This window comes from Cuculus canorus, chromosome 2 (assembly GCF_017976375.1).
Source record: "Cuculus canorus isolate bCucCan1 chromosome 2, bCucCan1.pri, whole genome shotgun sequence".
Taxonomy (NCBI): Eukaryota; Metazoa; Chordata; class Aves; order Cuculiformes; family Cuculidae; genus Cuculus; species Cuculus canorus.
This window is the reverse complement of record NC_071402.1, coordinates 121,496,147-121,522,977: the sequence shown is the minus strand read 5'-3', so window position 1 is coordinate 121,522,977 and position 26,831 is coordinate 121,496,147. Positions and strand designations below refer to the sequence as shown.

At 34.3% G+C, this 26,831-nt stretch overlaps 1 protein-coding gene across 5 annotated transcripts in view; it reads right to left on the bottom strand.

Moving 5' to 3' along the window:
* The window catches only part of ZNF385D (zinc finger protein 385D), a 410,191-nt gene that overhangs the window by 42,359 nt on the left and 341,001 nt on the right, over positions 1-26,831 (bottom strand). For all 5 annotated transcript variants that reach the window (XM_054059692.1, XM_054059691.1, XM_054059694.1 and 2 more), the window contains one exon: positions 22,622-22,784. In XM_054059692.1, the coding sequence (XP_053915667.1) occupies positions 22,622-22,784 (163 nt within the window). The remainder of the gene's footprint in view (positions 1-22,621; positions 22,785-26,831) is intronic.

Below are 26,831 nucleotides of genomic sequence, written 5' to 3'. Positions count from 1 at the left end.
TGCATGAGAGCACGATGAACAAAAACTCTGATAGAAACGTTTTCTCTAGCTTTTCTTTGACATCTCTGCCCCAAACCACCTTTAGGAGATGGAAAGAGGAGCAACGTTCACTGCCCTTTTGTAAAGTGTGATAGCTGAAACCAATGGATGGATCCGTGGTCAGTTATCAGCATTAATAAATGCCTCCAGAAAGGATTTTCAGTAGTTCAGTGACAGCTAATGAAGTTACTATGATTCGTATGAGACCACATGCAATACCATGTGTCCAGATAAAAGGGAGAAGAGAAAATTGAGAGCAAGAAGATCTCAGCACCCTTTAAGTTCTCTCTACATCCCAAACCCACTGCTGGTCAGACCAGGACTGAAATATGGTCCTGGAGGAATGTTTCTCTTTTGTTGCTGAATTACTTCGTTCAATTGCTGATCTGTTACAGGAATCCACACTACCTTCCTTTAATCATTTGCTGTCTTTCCAAAATAATTACTAGGACCTGTTGACTTGCCCTCTGGGCTCTACACCATGTGCGGTATGTAGTCACGTTAAAAATAAATTAATCCCTTCTATTCAAATTACTTGATGGAGAATTGCAATGGACAATTACTCTCTAGGACCTTTGCTCTCCAACACCCTGTCAGTTTAAGAGATGTCATGCTGTCAATTATTGCTAAATCTGCAACTTTCCCTGAATAAAAAACCTAACAAAAATTGGAGTCCCAGTGAAATAAATATTCATTTTTAAACCAGCTAACTTAACTAAAACAGTGAATACAGTATTGACAAAAACAATGTAAAATATGGCCAAGAATTCTCACCTCTGGAGCCAAACACTTACTAACAAAAGATAGGAAATCCCACAATTTGTTTTTACTAGATTCACCTCTGTCAAAGAGTTTCTTTTTTGTGTGTGTGCACATTTAAGTCCATAATGCAGTGTTTTATTTGTCTGTCGTTCTTAGGAGAAAAGCAAGAATTACCCCTTCATGAATATTTATTGAAACAGAAAAATATAATGGATTTTTGTAAAGGAATCTCATTCTCACCTTAGGCAGAGAATGAGATGCTTAAAATATGTGAAATGGTAAACTGCAACTGGAAGTTATCTTTTCCCCAATAATTATCTTTAACAAAAGACTATGATATATCTTATTCCTATTACAGCTGGTTTGTGTTTGTTTGGTTAGTGGTTTGTTTTGTTTTTTTTTTCTTTTTCCTCTCCAGGTGGCGGGTCATTAGAACTTTCCTAGATAACCTCTATACAAAAAAGTATATTTTCATTCTCTCCATTGATCTTTGATGTATAACCTTCTAAATGACTAGAAATCTCCAAAGAACTGGTGTTATTTTTTGTTTGTTCTTTTTTCACCATACAAGTTTAAACATCAGGAGCTTTAATTAACATTAGAAGAATTTCCCTCCTGTGGCCTAGAATTTACATGGCTAAATTTCCCTTCAGATTCCTTAGTCCTGGGAGAATTAGTGAAATAACTTATCCTTGGCAATATTTACATGGTCTGCCAGGGAACTTCCAGCATGAAAATTATAGAGACAGAAGAATAATCAATTAGTACTTGCTAGGAATGCTCTTTTCCCCTTGGCTAGGAGATCAAAGCTGAATCATGATCTAACCATATTCTAAATGATATATTTACCAAATGCAAATGCACAGAGAGAATGCATTCAATTTGTCAAGTAATTTTTGTCCATTTTAGGAAAAAAATCATAACAGATGTCATAACTACCCATTACTGATGACATTTTAAATTGTGCTCTTCTTTGAATGGGCGCTAATAGTCTAGAATGTTAAGTCAAATATACAGTTACATGAAATAAATTCCAAATTGAATGGAAAAGATACATTAATGCATCTTGAGGAGTAAAACAAACAAACAGAAAGCCACAGGTCAATGCTAGATATTTTTCTTTCATTTAGAAGACTCTGGAGCAATAACATTGAAGTAAGAGTTATATCTGTTCAAATGTCAACACTTCTATTTCTACATGTCCTTAGATAGGTGAGATCTGAAATGGATTAATTGGTATTTCTATCTTTATTTCATTTTCTTCATTCCTTTACATTGACTGTGTATATAAATTATACATCTGAAGGAATATTAATGGCAGCCTCCATGGATTTGAGCACTCTAACACAAGACGATTTCTGAATTTAAGTGAAGAATAGATATTCAGAAGGTGCTTTATTTAGCTGAGGAAATCACCGTCAGAACACTTCTCTGCAAAAGGAACAAAATAGACAGTAATATGGCAGAAAGCAGCCTTAATTTCACATATGAGTTGACAAACAAATTTTTGTTGTAGTTCTTAGCCCACACAACTTAAGCCTGTTCCACACCTTAATTAAAACTTCGATAGTTTCTGGTAATGACACATAGAAAGTCAAGATTTGATAGGAGCTGATATGCAGAACTGGAGGAGATACTGTGGTCTTACTCTGTTCTTAAAATAAAACATAAATATGACATCTCAATTACCACCCCACGGAAAACGGTTTTATGTCAATACAGTGAAAATTAAACATTGCATCAAAATTTTCAAGGAACTTTCATAATTTTATATTTTTTCTTCAATTTGTCTTGATACTTTCTAAAATAAATTTGCTTGCTGTAATGGATTACAGACTAATGAAACAGAGCACCCAGTTGTGGGTTTTTTCTTGAAATATGCAGTCAGAAGCAATCAAGGAACATATTTTAAGGATACTCAAAACTAATAAAATTAAAATCAATATCAACAATAAGTAGGAAATAAGTGTGTATATAAACCACCAAGAACTGAAAGAAATGTCTTTAATACATGTGTTAAAGCAAACATAGATCCCATAGAATCACTCCAAGAGGAAAAAGGGATGGGTGAAAAAAAAAAAGAAAATGTTCTGGAGTCATTATTTTTATATCTTCTAGTAAAAAATTACTTTCTATTATTGAACAAAGTATTAAAGTAACATCTCTTTTCCTGTAATCAACAAAATTATGCAGTGAAGCGTGACAGCAGCCATAATGATTTGCATAGCATATGAGTAAGTCCAACTAATGCCCAGACAAATTTTCATTAAGACAATTAAGTTAATATGAGTTCCCAGGGAAGTGCCACCTCCACTTGTGTACGTCAGAGCTAAAAGACACACACAAGATACAGAGACTTAAACCAAAATTGTACGTTCTGCCTACATGTTTCCCGCTCATTCTTCTGTAATACTTTTCACCGTAAAGAGATGTATAGCAAAAATCATAAGCAACTCGTTGGCCCTGAGCACTTTCCTCGAAGTTTTACCAAATACAAAAACAACTATGGCTTTTCACTTTTAACATTTTAAGCCACCATATGGTAAACAGGAACAGTATGAATAAGATTAGAAGCCTGAAAGTTCCTGCAGCTATTCAAATATTACTCTTCTACATAGTCTGCAAAAAAACCCTGTTGCTTTTGGCTGAGCTGAGAGCTCCCCATGCTTCTTATGTCAAGCTAAAGATAATAGATGAAAATGTTGCATTTTTGTACGAGTAGCTTGGGAAGGAAACAGATGCTTTAAATTGGCCTCCGTGAAGCACTGGGAGTGCAGATGGGGAATACGCTATTAAAACATGGCCATTATATTACTTTTACTATCTCTAGTCTGAAGGAAACAGAGGTCAGTTAAGAACTACCACGTCTGGAGATTCACTTGGGGCAAACATTAGCACACCCAGTGTTAATAAAACATGTTTAGAAAGCATCTTACACTAATGTGTACTATGTAGCAAGCTGAAAATAGCCTACAGCAGCTGTGAAGCACAAGAAGAAGAGCAGAGCCAGAACCTGGTGTCTTGACTGGCACTTCTATTCTAAGCAGCCTGTTCTCATCACAAAAGCTGTCAACAGGTAGAGGGGTGTAGACATCTGAAATGAATGATGTATTTCAGGAATAAGAAAGAGGTGGGAATCATAAAGACAGAAGCTCAAATTTGGTTCTGATTTGTACCTCAGCCTAAAGTAAACTGGTTACTGAGCCCACAGTAATAGCGTAGGGTTGATTTAAACTACCAGACAGAAGAGTGTTTCGATGTCATTAATTCTCCTTGAAGTTAGGGACAAAAACACAAAAACAAAGCAAACCCCACAAATGGATATGTAATAGTCATCTCCAGAAGTCTATACTTAACCAATTCCCCCTCGCCCCTCCCAGTTCTGTGAAGAGAAAGAAGATTGATGTGATCTCTTTTGGAGAATTGTATTACAGTGAGATCAAACACTCTCTAAAAGAGCTGATTTCATTCCATTGATGACAAAAAGCTCTCTTTCCACAAAGGAAACTCAAATTGCCTAATGTTAGGTAAGACTCACTTGATTTATTTGTGTTTTCAATTTTTTTTTCCCCCTCAGTCATCAATGACATCAGTCATTGTCACTTGGCCATTGTTCACTCTTCCTCCTACCTCCTACCATAAAATCCAATTCATATAGTTATTATTTAGGAAGCTTATAAATATAAGTGCTTCTCTCTCTCAAACCGTAAACTCTGTTCAGACACAAACAGAACTATGAACTTTTTAATTTAAAGGATTATTAAACTCATTTTCAGTGAAAATTCAGTGAGTACCTGATGTCATGCTGGACAAAGGGCAGTTTAACAGAAATTAATTTCTTCACAGAAAAAACCTTGATCCATGCAATATACTGTAGTCTAACAATGTCCAAAAGATGCGACAATGCTTTCCTATGTTGCTAGTGAAACTCATGGATTTGCTGTTAATAAGAGAGAGGTTTGCTCTTAAATAATGTTAGATAATTAAAGGTTGAGAGAATGTAGTTTTACCTATAAAATCTGAACTGCTTTTTCAAAATTTTTTGCTTAGCATTCCTCAGAGTAATAAGAAAAATAGCTAACACACCTACACTGTTATAATCTTGACATACCTATTCTCCTGCTTTGACATTCTGTTTTGTAAAAGCCTTTGAAAATTATTTAAAAGCAGCATTTCCAACAAACAACTACATAGCTGGAAAGTTGAATTCTCATCATTCTATTAAATTCCCTTTAGAATTGAAAAATCTAAACATCTGAGTAAAACACAGTAAAAAAAAAAAAGTTAAATTTGGACTTAGGTGCTTAAATTCCATACTTCAAATTTCTATACCTTCGTCTTTCAATTTAAGCCACTAGAAATAAGGAATGAGATTTTAGCTTCATTATACCTTACTTGAAACAGTCTTTTAAGATTCTGAACAAGTTTTTGGCATTAAGAGGTTCCAAATAATAACCACACAAAACAATCCCAATTTCTCTTCAAATGAATTTTCCTGTAAGGGTATGGCTTAGATGTTAGTAGCTAACTAATGCTAAAAAATACAAATAAATAAAAATACCACAAAGCTAACAAAAAACCCAAAAAAACCCTCCAACACAACAACAATTAAAAAAAAAATCAAAACAACCAATACCAATATATTGGTAACACTACAAAGCCTAACTTCATGCACATAATCTTTAATGTGCCAAAGTCCTACTTTTACTTCCTAATCCTAATTCCTAGCACACATCAAAATTGAGATCAATACAAAAATCCTAACACAAATCCAGATGTGTATTTTTACAATGAAAGGCAAAAGCAAAGAACCTTGAATAATAAAACCAACCAAACAACGAAGAGAAAAATCCCACTGGCATTTTCAAAAACTGGTTCAAAATGAGCAGTCAAAATTTAAATTAATCTATTTCTGAAGGGATAATTCTTGTAGTTATTCCTTAACTATTCCTTAACTTGTGTAAATTGTCACAGCTGTTTGAATGGAAGATAGGTGTTCTGATGTGTGAACAAGAGTTTCAGAACTGTGCAGAAACTATTGCACAGTCAATAGGTTGAGTGCACAGACTGTAAACACATTTTCATGAATATGACTTTTAATTTAGAGTTAGACACAGGAGTAAAGTACTTGAAAACTCATATCAATGCTCAGCAGCTTGCAGATGACTAACAAGTGGCCTAATTTTTTATTAACATTATAGGAAGAAATTGATTTACAGTGGAAGACTACTTTACTGTAGCAGTTAATACTACATTTACATGCTTCTGTAATTTACTTCACTTACAGCTGTCTCTTCTATTAATATTCATTATAAAAGTCGTCTTTTAATATTGCTTGATTTGACAGGAATGCATTAACTATGACAAATGCTTTATAATATACTCAGACAATATTAATACAAGCAGAACCTCTGATAATTGCTGTTACTTAAATAAAAAGATTTTCTTATGCGAATTCACCCTTTCCTCTTTTCTTCCTACCATTCACTAATATAAATTTTGATAACTATACTTCAGTCAGAATAATTCCTAAGCTCAGCATGGCTTGCTAGACCACACAAAAACTTGAACCAATTCTGTCCTTTCAGAAATTTCAGCATACAAAAATTGTTATGATGTTTGGTTTGGAGAGGGATGTTTTAAGTAGAAATAAATCACTCTCCTTAGCTGTGATATCTGTTTTATGTTACAGTATACAAATTCTTCCTCTCTTTAGGAGATTATTTGTTCATGGAAGTTTCTTATCCATGTGTAATCTGAGATCACAGTCAGAATTCTTTATAAGCATAAAGTAGAAGAGACCTGGCTGCCAGGTTTGCTACAGCTCTATATAGTTGCTTATTTCTTGCTTGGAGAAAGAGAGCCTGAGGATTCAAAGGATACATAACTAAGGTACCACAAATTGCATTCAAATTTTGCAATGTAAACAGACAACAAAATCAGTCTGCATGGTTATAGTGCAAAGACACCCACAGGCAAGTATCTATCATTAAAAATATTTACAGAACACTTATTCACATAAGGTAGAATCCTCAACTCAGCATTTATCAGAAATTATATCATTATCATAGCTCAGCTTCAAAAATATGTTAGTTAATTCACTCACTACAAAACATTGAAAAACAAGTTTCCATACCAGTGTTTTTGCAGTAATAGCTACAATCTGTCTTGTCCCCAGACAAAGAGTTGCCAAAAATTTAATGTCAAGCACATTACAATCAACTGTCTAAACTTCTTGTGTTTTCTAAGGCATTAATATGATATATTTTAATAGTGTAAGTGAGATGCCAAAGCTGCCCGGATAAATGTTTGTCATGCTTATACTTAAAAAAAACAGGCATAGTCTGCTTAAATCTCCCCTGGTTCTTTGCAAAATTCTACCAATAATAATCCAACACACTAAAACTTATTAACCATTCAGAAAGTCTAGGTGAAATAAATTTCAGTAGTAAGTCTTTAAGGATTCTTCTTCAAAGTACATGCTTTGTACATATACAAAACTTCACAAATAGTTGATAAATAATGCTACAAAGATGAGTTTCAGCACTTTCTTTAAAGCTGGAAACTATGCATCTGACATCCATAAATATGTCTGATCAGGAAAAGAGGCAAGTTTTTGCCATAATTAAAGTGGAAAAACAATAACAGAAGCTGTACATGACTGCACTGCTAATAAAGTCCTGTGCTTCTCTATCAGGATCTTTCATTTCCTTAGAGACCCAAAAGAGGAATCCTGTATGTTTGCACTGTTGCTTCACTAGCCTGTAGCTAAGCTAGATTACAGAAATGTTCCAAATAATAAATGTTATTTGAATTATAGAATCATAGAATTATTGGGTTAGAAGGGACTTTAAAGGTCATCGTCTTCCACCCCCTCTGCCATGGGATGTTAATTCTTATGTTAAAGTTTCCTTCTGATGAAAAGAAAAGCCTAATAAGTTGCCGAAGAGCAGCTCTTTTACAAAAGCATGTTTGCTCATATATGAAAGAAAAATCTTTGGTATCAGTTTCATTATTCTGACATCAGTCAACCATTCAGTACCACAGAGATGCACCTTCTTTCCACATCTACTCTGTACCACTTCAAATCAAATTCAGTTTCTGGAAGCCTGACCTCTAGGGTGACGATCACACCTGACGCGAAATTAAATTAAGAAACATCTTAAATTGGCTGTGAAACTAACAAGTATTTAAGTCTTCTAAGGCTTCTTCTGCTCAATTTATGAACATTCCTGACAGAACTTCAAATATTAAGCTTCAGTACTTCAGATATTCAGGTCAGATGGCAAAACAATGCATTAAAATAAAATAAATGATAATGAATTCCTAAAACCATGAATTGAAGCAATTAGTAATATATTAGGTTAACTATGAATATTGAAAACAAATGTCTGTCCTCAGTTTGCATAATCAAATTAGATATATATTTAAAAAAAAACCAAACCCAACCAAATAATTAAAAAAACCCCCTCATTAAAGGTACAACAAAACTTCCTTAATTTGGTAAAATATAAAATCTTGCTTTCAATTCAGATATTGTCCTAGTGTGTAGCAATGACCTTGAAAAAATAAGCATGTTCTTCATACTGTCAGTCAGAAGGTAGAAACATGGGCTCAGCCACTGGAAAGCATTCCCCACCAACTGTAAAGCAAGTGTACATGCAGTAACTGCAGCTCAGAGTATGATGACACGCTGATACAGGAAGATAAATGCACTTCCAGATATGTGAGGCTGGAAATGTCAGCAATATATCTCATGAGTTCCATAATGACAGCCATCTTGATTAGATACAGTGCCCACATTATCTGAGGAAGAGAAAGATCCTAAGATTAAATTAGCACAGCTCCATGCAAGAGAAAAAATGAGAGAAACTGTTCTTTCCATTTTTTTGGTTTTGGGTGTCTTTTGGAGTAACAAACTGAATAAAAGCAACACAGACAGAGGTTCAGAATAGTACAAAATATAATGACCTGTTCTGGCTGAACCAGATAAGAATCCACAACACTGATTATGTTGCTTTTTTTGTTTTCCTCCCCATCATTGCTTTTCCCCTGAGTATTCTCATGTCAAGAGTTTACTTTGTCCTGGAAAGAGAAGCTTTACATTTTTTTTAAATCTCTTTGAAGTACTAGAAAGACTATTATCCGAAGGAAACAATAGGAAAGGAAACAGGAAGGAAATAGAGAGGAAATGAGTCCTTTTAGTTCCCTTCTTCATCTTGGTGGATGATTATTTGATTATCCAGTGACCATCCAGATATCCAAGTAACATGCATAAATTTATCTACATTTAAACAAAACCAGCTACCTGACTTGTACAGCTTCCAGAAAAATAATTGCGTAGATGGATTAGATTTCTATGTGTGAGGTGTTGGTCATAAGGTTTATTGCCACAAAGGGTTTATGGGTTAAAAGTTCCCAAATCTTAGTGGTGTGAAATAAAAGAACTCATTCACGTTATGAGATACTGCCATCCATACTATTGATTTCGTACAGAAGTTTTCCCCAAGTAGCATACCCTAAGGGGTCATAAGCATTGTCACCCCCACGCACACACACACATTAGAGGTGTCTCTGCTAATGATCTAATAAATTGTGCTGCTGAAGCTCTCTTACACTAGTCATATTCCGTGAGGGAGATAACATACTAACCATTCTCCAAACCATTACTCTTGTCCTGCATCTGGTGGTGCAATGAGGAACCAGCAACTAGGAAGCATGTGTAGGAAAAGCATAACAAGGTTATTTGGCAAGATCTGCCATGTATTTCAAGCTCCCTGTGTATTGCCATCGATGGCTGCTGATGCTGCCTTATACTTGAAAGCAGGAAAAAAAGTAGGCATGTTTCCCTATTGGGAAATGTTGGTTTATTTAGGGTAAATACTGCAAGAAAATTCAACTAGATGGCTGAACTGAGTAAACAGTTGATGCAACTTTCAGATGGATCTGCTAAGATGATGCTAGAAACTTGCAGCTATTAAGCCAGTAGAGCAGAAAATGAAGGAGAAATGGTAGAGAGTAAAATGTAGCAAATGAGAGGATAAAGACTGCGTGGCAGCTGTCTTAGGACTCCTCTGATAAGGTGAATGAACTAAAGAGAGCATCCAAGTGCTCTAATGTAAGAAAATGGCTACTTGAAAGCAGAAATGAGATAATTTGGAAAAAATGTGATTAAAAAAAAGTCTGATTTTTATTTGCATTTTGTGTAACACCTAGCTGGAAACATGGGTTATAAAAATAATGCATGCTTTGATCAGTGCATATCTACTGGATTCAATAAGTAGATCCTTCTGAATCTCCTAAAATGCTTATTGCAATGCTTAAAAGTAATCAGAGGTGAAACAATAAAGTGAAAAAGGTACTAAATTATGATATAAAGAAGTAGGAAGAATACTTGAAAGTATACAGCTTGGGAATTAAAACATGGTTTTTAATTCTGACAATGCAAATTAGTGATGACAGGAAAAAAATACTAAAGCAGGTATAATAACAGAAAGAAATTAGTCTTCCAGAGCAATAAAACATCCTTAATTATCTGGAGTCAATTTCACGACATAATTAAGGACACTAAAACAGTGTACACACAACTTTGAACCATAAAGCCTTTGTTTATCCAGGCAAATCTATACCAACAATTACGATTTTCTAGAATTCTATTTAATCAAGTCCAATTCACTTGTCCAGTCCTGTACAAAACTCAGGAAGTTAAAATATTACAAACTAGGCAGGACATACTTGAAGAATCAATCCTTGTGTTTTTAAAATGTATGTTGTTTGACTGAAGTCAAATGAATTGGTCTTATGCTTAAATTTAAGTATCATTAAATTTGCCACATAAATGATTTCATTACAGAACACCTCAAATGTATAATACACGAGATCTGCATTCTCCAGGCAGCAAAGGCTTCTTTTCTGGGAGCAGTCAGGAAGACAAATTATATATTTGAAGCCAGAAAAAAAATTATACGCTCACAGTTTTCTGTGAGGTACAACAGAACACTGCCCTGAGGACTTCCATTATTAATTCCTGAGTCAAACCTAATAGCTTTGGTCAAATGATTGTGAGAATCCCACATAAGATTTTGTATACATTATAATCCTTCTCAATAAAAGGGTTTCATCTTGATTGTGGAATGAAGCTAACTATTTTTCATTTGCAGTCTTTGGATATTGCCATGCCTCCCAACTGCTATTTTACTATTAAACTAGTGTTTTACTATTAGATTGTTGTTTTCATGCAAAATTTTTATGAACTGTAATCAAAATACTTCTTACATTCTCTTTGATAAAGTAAATACTGCATTTGAATGTATCTATTTAATTAGGACTTTGACTATTAAACCATTCTTAAATAATTTTACTAGATCTTCCCTAAGTTTCCACTCAATTTGACAATATTCTTTGGAAAATAAGTACATAACACAGTTCATATACAGTAATAAAAGAAAAAAAATCTTTCTATTCCTCTATTATCCTCAAACAAAGTTTTTTTCACAAGATTTCCTGGAAATATTATTACATCGGTCATTCCTGTGTAGTTGACATTTAAGCAGGTACTCCCAAGATGTCTTCATCTTTACATGAAGTCTCACAACTGTTCAATAAATTCTTTATTGTTCTTTTCTAAGAATAATTCATTTTGTTGTATTAAAAGCATTTGATTCAGTGAGACTCCAGCTCATCTTTATTACTCGTCCAGAATTCTAGTTTTTGTGATATTTGCAATTTGTAAAGACTTTATAATTCCTCGCAGGTAGCTGATAAGGCAAGATTAGAATGGAGTTAAGACCCTATTTCAGAAGCATTTTACTGGAACATTTCTACACCAACTTGTATGCTGTGACTACATTCCAAGGCCTATAATTAACAGGCTTAAATCCACTTAATATGTTCCATATTCATTCTGTACCATTCCAGTATCTCAGATAATTTTTAACCTCTGGATATTTTAAAACCATGCAAACACAAAGCAACAGCATGCTTATCCTCTATCAATCAAATATGTAATCTCACAAAAACAATTTTAGGTAGGAAAGCCTGACTTTATATCAATTCATATTCATTGTCATTGTACAATCAATCTAATTTACTTCAGTATGCAAGTCCCCTGTCAGCTGTTGCTGTATTTTTAACAAAACTGAAAATATAAATGATTGATTCTGTTTACCTGTTGTGAATACTGACACAATATTAACTTCCTTCTGGTTCTCTGGATTTTCTACAGTGTCTACAATGCACAGGAAAACATAAGAGTTTATCCAGAAAGCTCTTTATGTGCTTCTTTTGAAATCTTCACGTGTAACTTTTCCTGACGCGTTTTCTAATTTAGTACTTATGGTTAAATGTTACCATTAACATCGAAAGCATTTAAACATCAACATTATCATCAAGTTTATATAAGTAGGCTGTTTTTTTCCCTTCTCAGACCAAATCTATCAGATACAATTCCTTGGTTTGTGTTACTCTTAAAAGCATCTTTTTATTTCACTTGATGAGCCTACACTTATTCTTGTATCCATTTGTTTCCTGTAATAATATTTTGTAGCTCTTAATTTCTAATTTACACAAATTGTTCTTTCATACAAACTGTGCTGTGGACATGCCACAAAACAAGATTTTTAATACTAAGAGACTGCTATTTGATGTATCATGGTGAAATACAGAATGCAAGAAGATGAAATGAGTAACGCACAATAATTCTTCAAGATGTTTGAAACGCTGTGTGGATTTTGGTAGTAAGAGACTCCTAACATTCCTATTTTGAAGTTATAGGTGTGATCTGCCTGAATTACCTATAAGCAAGCCATTTAGTACAAGGAAAACTACAATAAGTCTAAAAAGCAGAGTTCTGGTGCATGAAAACCAGGCATGTGTTCACTTTCCTCCTCAAACAGATATTGTAGTCACAGCTATGCTTTGTCTCAAGATATCTTGATGTCTGCTATTGCTGGAGATACCTTTCTAAAGCTTAAGCTTACCTTAGTTATATGATTTTGCACTGCAGTGACAGCAAAACTTAAAACAACCGGATGTTAGATGAGTTTTTGTGTTTTGTTAAGTATTCAGTAATTCAAAACATGATTTCTTTTTTTATGTTTCTGAGGTAAGGAAGTGGGACAGTGGCAGAAACTAAGAAATAATTTGGGCATGTTTAATATTTTAGTTTATTTCATCTTTGTTTGACTGGGACCAAACATAAAATCAATATTTAAAAAGTTTAACTCCATTAATAGAGTAAGTGGAAGGTGTACTTTAGCAAAGGAATGACACAGTGCAGAAGAATTTCACCTTTGAGACTTCTCCAGCTGAAGAAAAAAATCACTAATCTGCTAATAGTATTGAAGATGTAGAACACCAAATGGAAGACGGAAAAAATATTGTTGCGAAATTAAATTTTTCTTAACATTCTTAAAGTAGTTTTAAGTAGTACTCAGTTTTGGCCTATTTCTGAAAATATTTCTGTATGCATATAGTGTAGTCTGTTTCTAGAAATAATGATTTCTGCTGTGCTGAGTTCTGGTAGCATGAATAGCCAATGAAACGGACTAGGTAAAGCAGATTCTCATATGTTTATCAGTACACTGTTTCTGCTCTGATTGTCTTTAAATCACTTGGAAGGATGCTATAAGGGCATCATATAGCAATGGCTCAGTACATTTACTCATATTCTTAACTGCATTGTCTTTCTTTCTTGGTTTACGCATGGCAGGACAGTGACATGAACAACAAAAGAACGCAATCTAAGCAGTCTTTAAAGCATCTTTGCACACGAGGTCACCTTTGCCATAGAAATGTCCCAAACAAAGCAAAACCAGTCCTCAAATGGGTAACAAACAAGTACTCTCTAGTTCTACATTGTACAGCCAATAAACTGTCAGCTTGAAAAAACACATAGATCACTTACATGAAGACCAGTCTACTCTTCTATTGCCCTCAAAGCAGACCCTTCTCATTTGAAAAATTCCAGACTTGCAAAAACTGACCACCTATCTGAGAGCATTAGATTAAGAAGCTTCTGCTTCATTCTAAATTAGTCCGTAAACTGACAAAACAAATGATTATGCAATAGTAACAGTCTTCTCAGTCTGATGTTTTGCAATAAAATCTTGAAAGAGGATCTAGGACTGCAATATCATAACTTTTCTGAAATCTTCTTGGGTGGAACTGTGGAGCCTTCAGAAACATCCCACTAGCTGCTGTCAGTGTCATTCCTAGCATAACAAAACACACCATGAAGAATGAGTCAATAAGGAGATAAATGCTACGGCTCTTGATCCAGTTTTCAAAGCAACACTGTTGAATGATGATAAGATATTTGATGAACAGAAGATTGCTCCCAAGATTTCTAGTAGTTTCAACTATTGTCATGCTCCCTGAGATAGTATGAAAGACCCTATTTAATATTTAAATAGAAAATGCTTTTCAGACCTACAAACAATAGGTTATTTGTATTGGACTTTCATACTGATTCAATAGGCCAATACAGATGTTGTGACTAACAGCAGTTTCTATCTGCAGGATTACTCAAGCATAAAATTGTTGTCAAGGCAATCCCAATCAAAAGCAGCTGGGTCCACAGAAAACACATGGTGTTCATATGACAAAGCTCTCAGTGTACATAGATGCAAGCAAAGAAGGATTTTATTGCACATTCATGATCAATTGAGGCACGCATAAATTACTGTAATTTTTATATCATCATTTAGCTACACTCTGAAAGAAAGAAAAAGCCCTAGTTCTACATAGAGATCAAAAGCGAAGCTATTGTCTTCCAAATTACCATTGAACTCTAATGCAAAATTGGTACAACAGTCTGTGGAATGCTGATAACATTTTGTGCTGCAGTCAGCTACAGATTGCCTGAAGTACAGAAAAGTCAAAGCATAGGTGATTTAAAGTGAGTGTAAGATGTTGTAGCAGTTAAATTTTACTGGTTTCGGCCTGAATTTCCCAAGTATGTGATTAAGAGAAATGACAGTTGTGAATCAGTATTCTCTAGCTTCCAAGCAAATGACAAGAGAATCAGAAAATAAGAACATCTCTTTCAGACTATAGTTTCTTTTAAAGATTGTTCATTCAAATAAAATTAAAAAAGAAGAAGTTGAACTTTCAGAATCATGTGGTTGGGAAGTGGGCCCATGAAGTCTTTTAGCTGGCCCTGAAATCCATTTGCGTTATACTAATAACAAAGTAATTACTCCTCATTTATTATTTCACATGTGCAACTTTAGCCTGCTCCACTCAAAATATGTCAAACAAGTTAATATCAAGTAAAATTTCTTATAAATTCAAGCCTCAAGGTCGTTGTTCTGTTTTGATGTGTACTAATACATTGACTTATAAAAGTAAATCGATTTACGTCAAGAATCTTACAAGCCGAAACCCAGAATCAGCCTGTTAATTCTGCTGTGCCCTAAGCAATGCCGAAATGATGTGACGAAATCATTTGCCAAAACAAAAGCACATTTTATGATATAATAAAGCATATGGAAACAAAACAACAGCTAAGTTATACAAACAGACTGTGCTGAATTGCCTCAGATTAAACATCCTTAATTTAATAATTACATATAAAAGGGTATCCACAGCCTATGGTGCACCAGTAAATTGCACACTGGGATCTTACAGTAAATTGCTTCTGCATTCACCAGCATATTTTGAATTGAATTGAATATTATATTGAAATGTTATACAGTTGACATTTGTATCATCATTAGAAACAGAGTTTATTTTAGTTATGAAAGACTACAAGAAAATCTGCTGTCTATAAATGCTAATAAATAGACAGTGGCATTTTTAATTATATATATGTTAACGACATAAATACAGCAGTATGTCTTCCTCAGCTTTCCTTAAGGAAGAAAAAATTAGAGTGGTTTGCCATTAAGAACAAAGGATTAAACACATAACTCATAGAGTAAACGATAAAATAAGGTAGCTACAACACCAAGCAACACCAGAAATAATCCCATAATTCTTAATATATGGAAGCCTTGATAAACCTTAAAGCCTAGTCATTACCGAAACATATGTTTATGAGAAAAAAAGAAAATAAGGTCAAAAGCTGAATGTAAGGGAGATGAAATGAAGGTGGAAATGAAAAGAAAGCGGAGATAAGAGGAAACTGATTTTCATTTTAAATGGCAGTTTCCTTCCATTACAAGTTCTGGAGCTGAACAAGGAGCTGCATAAACACATCTATGTACAGAGCTAAGGTACACATGGCTTTGACTATCTAAGTGATAAAAGAAAGCAAGCAAGTTGTGTTAATCCTTGATATTGGAGTAAACAACAGTTAATTACCTGTCTTCAACAGAGAAGGGAAAATAGTGCAAACACGCAGAAACATATTTATATAAATATATTCAAAGAATATTTCTTCATATTTTTAAATTAAACTGCTATAATACTAGACATCAATATATTGCCCTTCTATCAAGATTCATAGGACAAAGTCTTCATTTGATTAGCACATTTGTAAACCTTTTCCTACGATTTAGAGCAGCAGTTTTGAATCTTCAGTAAAGCAGCACATACTGACTAATAGCAAAGAGACCATTGACTCCTTACTAAATACCTGAAAGTGACACAATCTCCTAACAGGATGCGTTCACTAGGACATTTATGGTTGAATGTAATAAGATAAAGGTAATATTTTCACACTAAACCATACATACTCCAGTACTCTACTCTTATTAGGCAATAATTTTCTTTCCATGCCTAATAAATTAGATGAGAAAAAGATTCATTTTTTTTTTTTTTAAAAAAAAACAAACTGACAAAAATCAAGAAACTCTCTTCTAATCAGTGGAAAATACAAAAAAATACTCAAAAGCATATTAGGTTTTCCACTTAACAGACAGAAATAGTGTCATTTGTGATGTGATCATTCAGAATTAACTAACCAACTCATATTTTGAACACTAAGCCCCAAATTCTTACAGAGCAATTCACGACTCAGTTAAAAATCATCAAAACCTGTGGGAAAAAAAAATGGACACATTAAAGGAGAGGTCAATGTGGTCACTGAGACCAGAATTTTTCTCAGGTAACTTTACATATTAGCATGGCAGTTTATATCTGACCTAGTCACCACAGGCATTTTTTATATTTTTTCCTCAGGTCTTCACCACTCATCAGTTTTATTACAGACATTTACTTTGTAAGAAGATGATTTGTGCCCTCGACCTCATTGACATGACTTCCTGTCACATCAGGGAGAAGCCAGTGCAATTAATGTCAATATGTACATCTATAGTTAGTCAAAGAAACCCACCTAGGCTCTCAATGAATATTATGTATAAAAGCCTCTGTCCTTCTCTCCTTCATGAATCCAATAAAACTAAAAGTACAGATGAACAGTCTAAGCAGTTCAGTAGATTTCATTCTGTTAAAAACGCAGCTCTTGGAAGCTGAGCTCTCCATCTTAGTAATGACTTAAGACATCCTGCATGCTGTGCAACACGTTATTGTCACTGCTTACACACAAAACAGCTTCAGCTCCAGTGTAAGTTGATGTTTCCTGCCAGTATTTGTAGATTGTTGAGTCATTCCACAGAAGTACAGTTAAAGGTTGCAAGGGTGACAAAATGCACTACAGAATTATTAGAAAAGGTCAAGTACACAAAGACAACATAGTATATAATAGGGCATGAAATATACTTAAAAAGAATAAAACAGCTCTGAAAATAAAACCTCTAAATTTGTAACATATTTCAACAGAAAGACATAAAGAAACAAATTAAAATGCAGGAGAAAGAACTTTGTGCTTCAATCACATCCCATCAATGATCTTTTTTTTAAATTTTAATTGCATATAAAACTCATTTTATAGTAGTAATGCACATTACATAAATTCAGTGTGATTTGCCTGATGGGAAAGTACTGCAGACATATTAAAGCCATGGACTAGCAGAACTGAGAGATTTGGGTAAGTCTTACTCATTTCCATTTGAGTTATTTTCTTTGAGCTTATTCTTATTTTTTTCCTCACAGTTTCATAGTTCTCATTTTTACAAAAAGACACAAAGGAAAATAGAAAAAAAGCTGGATGAACTACTAGGCACAAAGGATAATGGCCATCAACACAAAGTTGGAGGTCAGTCACTAGTAGAGTTTCCTAGGAATGTATATTGGTGCTAACATTGTTTAAAGTCTTCCTTAATGACCCAAACAATGGGACAGAGGGCACCCTCAGCAAATTTGCAGATGATAAAAGACTGGGAGGAGTGCCTGGTACACCAGATGGGTATGTCACCATTCAGAGGGATCTGGACAGGCTGGAGAAATGGGACAACAGGAGTCTCTTAAATTAAACAAAGAGAAATGCATAAGTCCCACAAATTGGAAGCAATAACCCTACACATGGGGCTGGGCTGGGGCCTGGATGCCTGGAATGCAGCTTTGTGGAGAAGGACCTAGGATCCTGGTGTACACCACTTGAAACATACGGCAGCAGTATGTATAGATACCTGACAGAGTCAGGGGCAGGAAGTAAAAAAGACAGAGATAGACCATTTTCTGTGGTGCCCGGTGATGGGACAAAACACAACAGGCACCAACTAAATCTACAGGAGATAAGACTTAAACACAAGAAATAACTTCTTTACTCTGAGTGTCATGAAACACTAGAACAGGTTTCCCAGTAAAAGGCTGTCAAGACATTAGAAGTGCAGCTGGAAAAGACATTGAGCATCCTGCTCTAGCTGACTCTGCTCTGACCTGTAGGAGTGGCCTTCCCAATCTGCAGATGACCCTTCTGAGGTCCTTCACAGAACATCAAAAATTCTGTGATCCTTTTTGTGGCTGAAAAACTCCAACTTATCTTCCTGAACCTCTCCATTTCATGTGTAGACTGGAAGATCTTTAGGACAGGCACCAGTATTTGTTTTCTCTGACGGCATGAGGGTGTCTAAGCTGCTAAGACTGTACTAATGAAAGAAGATCTTGTCTGTGCCTTGGCCCAGATACTCATTTCTGCTGTTCACCACAGTTTAAGAGCTGCTTATCTCACTTAAGTACCTAGGATTTAAGACAGAGTGTATAACATTCAAAAGTAACTTAAAGACTTTGTCACAGTGATGGCTCCCAACGACATGGTATTTTTCCCCATTTGTAATTGTCTATTTCTTCTTCACTGCTGGTAATGGATGATCTAACTCATGCTGAATTCTCTGTTGAATAAATAAATTTAAAAAATCTCAAATCATTAAGAACTAATTTGTGATAATGTGGTCACAGAGAGCCATTTTTAATTTCAAATAGCTTTGAAAAAGATCAATATTTAGACATGTGCACTAACTATAGGGATATAATTTTATATGAATGCAATCTCTGATGCTTATTCTAGAATGAAAAAATCCAAATGCAGGATAATGATTTTACTGGACAGGATATAATAGTTAGGATCATAGAACACAATCTATCTAAATATATTCTGAAAGTCATTCCTAAAGTATCTGTCCTTACAGCCAAAGTGAGGGTGTGAAGCATCTTTATGAGCAAAATATATCCTGGCAGAAAGAAGGGGCAATCTGTAAAGCTGTCAAGGACATTTAACAATTTTACGTTAGGGAATATGTATGCTTGTATGTTAATATGTGGTAAAAATATGAATTTTTGTTGTCACTCCTGAACTGGAGAATCAAGAAGTACTGAAATCTGGCTTGTATATACTGAGCTTGTCCTTGTAACGGTCCAGCTTTCTGTCCTGAATGACTAAAGGTATCCAATAACAAATCATAAATACAGATGAATGAATGATGTTAAATAATAAAATTGATAACAAAGTTCCTAAATGTTGAGCATGGCACTGTCCGTTATATGACTGACAACACAACTCCATGATATTTCATACCCTCAAATATTTTTCAGGTCTAAAGCTTCTAATAATTCTAAAAGTTTGTTTAAAGGGGTAAAAAAATAGCGACTTTCACAGAATGAGCAAAATTACCTATATTTTATTTACTCCTTAACACATATTCTAACTACCAGAAATCATTTATGAAAGATTTTAAGGAGTCTGATTACATTGTGAGTTGCAGTTTCCATAACTTACTGCCATGGCACATGCTGGCACCATGTCTAACAGAATAGCTCCAGAATAAGCAACAAAATAAATTGCTGCTTTAGCTCTTGAATCAATTTGTATACTGTGTGGTCTTTTTCACAATCATAGCACTGCAGATTTCCTGATGATATTTTGTTTCTGGAACTGCTACGAGTACACAGAATCAGCGAACTGAAATCTTGACCAATGTGCTGTGACTGACATGTAACTCACCATTTAACCAGTGCTGCACATGATATATTGGAGGTGATATGAACATGACCCTGTCCTTGGTGTATCTGTGAACAGGTATTAATCTTCAGCAGAGCGTTTTAAAATGCTGCAGAAAAAGCTTTTGCTCCAAATGAACACAAGTGCAGAGACTTAGTAACAGAACTTACTTCTAGTTATCAAAGATTAATTAATTAATTATATTCTGTGGTACAGCTATTCCCTCGGAACTGTATATTGCGATCAGAATATTTGACTTTTCCAGTTATAATTTAAAAATACGTAAACTCACATAGTGCTGTATATTCCGATGTTATTCTGGTTTTCAGAAATCATTTTGCCCTTAAAAGTTCTATAACCATATGTAACATACCTGAAAATTTTGACATTTTTAACTTGCCATGTTTCACCGAAAATTTCATACTTTCAGCTACCCAAAATGTAATTTTTGTTTCCCTTCCCCCCCCCCCAACTAATAAATTCTTGATTCTACAAAGGGTAATTTACACAAAGGATTCTATTTTACTGTCAGCCACATCAGTATTGACCTGTAACAACTGCATCTGGGTAGAACTGGCTGCCTTCATTTGAATGCCACTATTTGATCAGGGCTTTTGCCAGCAGTTAAATATTGCTGTCATTATTTTGTGAAATTGTCAGATTTTTGGCTGTTTTACAACTAACATCAGTATTTATTTTTTTTAGAACGCCATTGAAGTCAGTACTTTTAACACAGAATACATATATGTAATGTGCATAAAATGCATACTTATATGTATACATGTAGTCTACAAAATTAATCCAGGAAGTCACAAACAGGATGTAAATCTGAGGAAAGTGCTGCATAGGCCATTGCTTTCATGTGCAATTAGTTTTCTGATGCTTTCTTACTTATGCCAACATAAAAACTGATTTGTACTACTGACCTTGGATACAAGACAGTTCATATATCTTGCCAGAGATCTAATTCAAAGCCTGATGGAAAGACTCAGACTGGTTTTAAGGCACCTTGGAAAATCCTTCAAACTTACACGCTATAAGAGAAAAGCTTTTGAATAATATGTATTAAAGCTTTAAAAGATGTCTTTTTTTTTCTTCATTTAGTTTCTCAAATCACTAGATCATATTTTGTAAACAATAACTTTCTCTTTCCTTACAGCATCCCCATTACTGTTCTGAACGTCCTAAAAAGTTACAGCAGGAGAAACTTTTAAGGGCATTTGCATGTTTAAAAACACATATATTTCTCTAAACAACTTTTGACACTTCCCATCCTTGCTCCTATTCTCCCATGCTTCATTACTTCCATCATAGTATTCTGAAAAGTATTCAGAATATTTACTTTTTTTTTTTTTGTAAGGAACACAAAAACATTGCAATGATTGGGTTTTTAAAGCAATACCATTATAATGAGGATATAAATCTCCACAAAAAAACATACGCTGTCTATAATAAAGAGGTATAAGAAAGATATATATATACACACAGAGAGACAGAGATAGACATAGAGGTATCTGCCTATAACAAATACAGCAAAGATGAATTTAAAAGAATGTACTACACGTTTGCAAGGTACTTTTTTCATTTTACTGTGATTGGTTAATGCACATCCATTTACAATGCCAAACTTACTGAATCAGAAGTGGTTCCAAATGAGCAGTTTTCAGCATCAGTAGAAAGATCTCAGCTGTTTCACAGCTTCGGCTTATTTTGCCGTGGTGATATTTTGGCTTGTTTGAGGAAGGGTGGTTGATTAAATATGCAGACCGTATCGCTTCATACAGAGAATTGTGAAAGCAGTCATACCTTGTGAGACACTAGACTACCCTTCATTGAACTTACAACCTTCCTTCAAAATTTCTGGTACAATAGCCATATATTTAAAATATGAAGTTGATCAAACACTGTTGACTTTACCAAATACTTACATAGATTTTAAATGCAAAGGAGTACTTTTTAGCCACAAAACAATTTAAAGGATATTATTTCAGTCTGAAGACTCATTTAAGCACAATAATTGGCATCAATACCACTTACCTGATTGTGTGCAATAGAGGTTATACAGCTATTTTCCAGCTCAAAACCATGCAACAGCCATTTGAAAAAAATAATGCAATGTTCAAAATTCATTATAATTAGGATTTTACTAACAATTATTTTGTAAGAGGCTTCTAAAAACAACTGGTGTAATTTGCTACATTGTTCGTTGTTAAAATAAATTTGCCATATGTAATTATTTATTGAGAGATACTGCTGCAGACTAGAAGGTTTAGGTCAGTTGATATGTGATAGGTTAGCCACTATAAAAATTAATCAAGTCATGAGTATTGCATTCTGTCCTAAAAGAATTACAAGCCTCTTTTCACTAAGAGAACATGACTATCATACTCCCTCCAGCCTATTGAAAAGACTAAAAGAAATCAATATCACACAGAAAGATGGGTCGAGCATGAATCAATGTGGCAAGCACATAACCAAACAGACATGGAATTAAACAAGAAAATAAAAACCAAACAAAACCAACAAAGATTGTCGCTTAACCTGTTTTGTCAGAGCTGGTATTGATGGTATTGGTAGTGATGGAAGTGAAGGTAGTCTTTGCGCTGTCCTTGGTAGTAACAGATTTCTGCTTATTTTTCATGGCTTCCAGTGCTTTGAGCTTCTTGGCATGTTTAGTGCCTTTGTAGTGGGCCGCAGCCTGGCTCTACAAAGGAGAACAAAATGAACCATGCAATCAGGCTCATTTCTCAACTGGCATTCTCTGTATTAGTACAAATACAGGCTACCTTTCAATAACGGGTACCATTCACATTATCCAAGTAGTGACCAAACAGAAGATTGTATTTAGAATGATGCTTGGAAAACAATGGAAAAATACTCAATCAACCCCAATTCGATAAATACAGTATAGTACTGTATAACAGTATACTACTTTTAGACCAAAGTAAGGCTGATTTAGTCTACCATGCTACCATTAGTTTTTCCATCAAGACTTTTCTTGCTTTTGTATTAAAAACCAATTAATTCTCAGTCAATGGGGAGTAAGGTGCTCTCCTACCAGTAGCATTGCACTTTTCCAGTTTCTGTTTTCAAACTAGAGATTTTGTCAAACCCTCCTTCAGAGAACAGTTACGATTAACTTCTCAGCAAAGACTGACAGTAAAAAGCAAACAAACATAAAACCTGAAACCAAAACCAAAGCCCAAATAAAAGAAAGTAAAATGTAAAACACATTCTTCAAAGCCCATCACCAAAGATTTAACTGAATGTGAGGGAGACATGCAATTAGCTGGCTTTCTTTAAAAATGGATTACTTTTGTCCACCTGACATAAAAGGTAGTTTTTGAAATTCAAAGCTAGAAGCATCTTTACAAAGGAGAAAGCTCACACAAACCCTGTCACAGTCCCAAATATTTTTTGGCTACTTGAAATAGATTTGTACATGCATTGTTATTAAGAATTATGTATTACACTCAAAATATCTTTATTGTTTCAAGAATAAATATCAACTTCTTTTAATTTAATTTGTGTTGCAAATACATTTTAAGAATAGTTTTTGATGTATAAGATTAAACCTTATACAAAATCCACTGGAATTAGTATGTGCATTCAGAGTTTATTTCTTCTCTAAGTACTTAAACTCTTATAAGAAAGATAGTCTTTTAGTTAATACATTTACAACCTGAGAAATTCCTTATATTATTGCTATACTTCAAACTTCATGGAAAGCAAATCTTTTCATACTTGAGAGAGATACTATTAAGACTCTAGAAAAACAGCCAAAATTTAACTACTACAGAACCGAACAAATGAAAGCAACTATGGTGGGCCAGCCCAGAGACCTACAAGGGTCAGTATTTTGTTTCTGGCAAGAAACAATAGCGGATAATTAGAACATAAAAGAAAGGCAAATGTTTTCTATTGTGGAATCAGAAGAAGAAAAAAAAAACATATGAAAATTAGTGGCTACAAACTCAAAGGATTAAAAGGACAAAAATGATACAATCTCTCAACTCACTAAGCCAGTCATGTAGGTAGAAGAATTCTGCATTCTTTGGCACCTGTTAGTCATTAGATCTTTATCTAGGGTTATTTAGTGTGCTGAATTTTGGAGAGAGAGGATGTTCTAATAAATATCACAATGAGAATGTAAATTAATCTCGAGATTTATGACTTTCTATTTTCATAAAAAAACATGACTCCTTCCAGATGCCTGAGATCTGAGGAGTTCAAGATGAGTAGGAAAGAAGTGAGACCTTGTCTAAACTAATAAACACGTGTATGTGTACACATGCATAGATACACATGCATATGTTCTTTTTTATATTGAGATGCATCATTCAGTTTGGTTGAAAAGTCAGTTTCTTCATACCTAAAATAATGTAAATATTGTATTAGGTACCCTTATTGAAAGAACACTGGACAGTGAAGTTATTAATTAGGAACAACTTGAACAGAAAGAGCACAATCATGCACCTTTTACAATTCCCAACACATAACATTGAAACATACTGTAAGTCAAATACAAACAGTCAAGAAATGTTATCATTAAACTGAAAGACCAGTATCAAGTCACAATGATGCATTAAAAATGACATTATACAGTACATCCTCATGTTGCTATCATGCCAACTATTTCTACAGTTTCTACGCAAATTTAATTATCAGTCAGCTCCAGATTCTGATTGCACTTGTTTTCCCTAACTAATAGTGTCATTATTCAAATATTAGAAAGGTAGTCAGAACACGATCCTTAATACTGAGTTATGAATGTTGATATTAGTTTGATACACAGCTCAACTTTCTTCTCAGAATTGTTGGCATAGCACCCTAGGTTTATGTCTCCTGCATCCATAGCTCTCTTCCCTCCAGATTCTCACAGCTCCAGCTTCACAAACCTCAACTCAAGCAGCGTATTGAATGCCGAAAGAATATACACTGAGGGCCTATGTAGAAACTGGTGACCTTTTGAGTGTTCTGAAATATGTGAATGAAAATGTTGCAAAGCAGAAACACATTGCTCAAATTTACAAGCATGATGACACTACACAGAGTTGTCCATTACTCACTTCCCTCCGATTGCTGCCAGTTTACTCAGTCTCTACATAATAATGGTCTTTGTGCCATTTTTATTTCAAAGTTTAAATCTCCATTCTCTGTGAGGACATGAAGGCATATGAGTTTGTTCCAATAAAGCTGTAGCTGGCATATTAATGGTAGTTCTACGTGAGAGCAGACAGATTGCTCCTATGCATTTAACCAGCTCCACATTAGCTTATGCTGAACTTTTAGAACTGAACTCAATCCTTAAAAAAATAAGAGCTATGTCATCTTTCCTTGCAAGTGTAAAAAGTAGGAAATGGAAAAAATATGCATAAATAGCTTTCTCAGCACAGCAACATAAAATATGGTACCTTACTGAATCATTTATTGCAGCTGAAAAAGAACTAAAATAATCCTCACTGCTTAAATGGCATTTACTTTTAGCTTATAAAACTCATTACTTAAATGGCATTTACTTGTAGGTTAAATACAAAACCAAGATAGGTCATAAAATGAATTTTTTTCCCCAACTTTCATGCAGATTTAAGAAATATTGAGAGTGCAGAAGAGAGAAAGACAAGCTAGACCTACTTTTTGGTGTTTGATAATTAACTGAGTGAAAAGACTCTGCCCCTTCAGAAAGTTGAGGTCTCCTTCCGGAACACTCCAGAGTTCAACAATTGCAAAATCCAAGAAGATTATATATATATATATATATATGTTTATATATTACCTCATCAAGTTTTGCTAGAAGTTGTGCTCCGATGAGTTGAGCAGAGGTTACAGGTGAAACCCTACATCTACGGAGATTGATGGGAATCAAGGGAGGATTTTCTTTTCCATGATTTGTGAAGGGGTTCTGACTTCTATAACTGCTCATCTGATGGAAGCCAGTCTCCTTTGAGAAATGACTGTTAGATCTAAAATCAGTTGTTCTCTCAAATGAGAGAGATTCAGGACAATCCCAAAGGAAAAATTCCCTATTCCTACAGAACACTTAGTAATCATAGTCAAATAGCTATCCTAAAATCCCTCTAATATTAAATTCTGTTTCTTTTTATGATTAAAAATGTGCATATTAAAAGAGTGCCTTAAGAGAGAGCTTACTTTCGCCTTTCATCATAGCTTCCGAGTTTGATACACAGAAATAACCCTATCTCTGTGAAGACAAGTCACTGTAAGGTAACCTGTGACCCAGTCAATGATGAAGCATGAGAAATATGTCAAATATTACAGTGAATTTTCAAAAACTATATAAATCCTTGAAAAAATTATCTAACAAGAACATAAAAGGTAGATTATTATTTTGAATCTGAAATTGGAAACTGTAGAGTCCTTAACTAAATTTTGAGGGATCTGACCCTGCAAATCACACACACAAAAACTTTTGTCTATGGGAATTACTTCAAGAAAATGGCAAGATATCTAAATAGTGAATCACTTCTCAAAGTTATTTGTAATGAAGCCCTGCCTAAGACAGTTTAAGCAGGTCTTTTGGAAAAAAAAATATTTTCTTCTGGTTCCATGTATCTAATCTGAATAATTAGTGACCTTTCTAATCCTCATATTTTGTAACGGTCCTAAATTGTTAGAACATAAAAAATGCATTACTTGTCTGTATAAACTTTTATTGTATATACATATTTTATAAACACACAGACATACACATACAATAAAAGAATAAAAAATTCTATATGCAGGTGCAAGC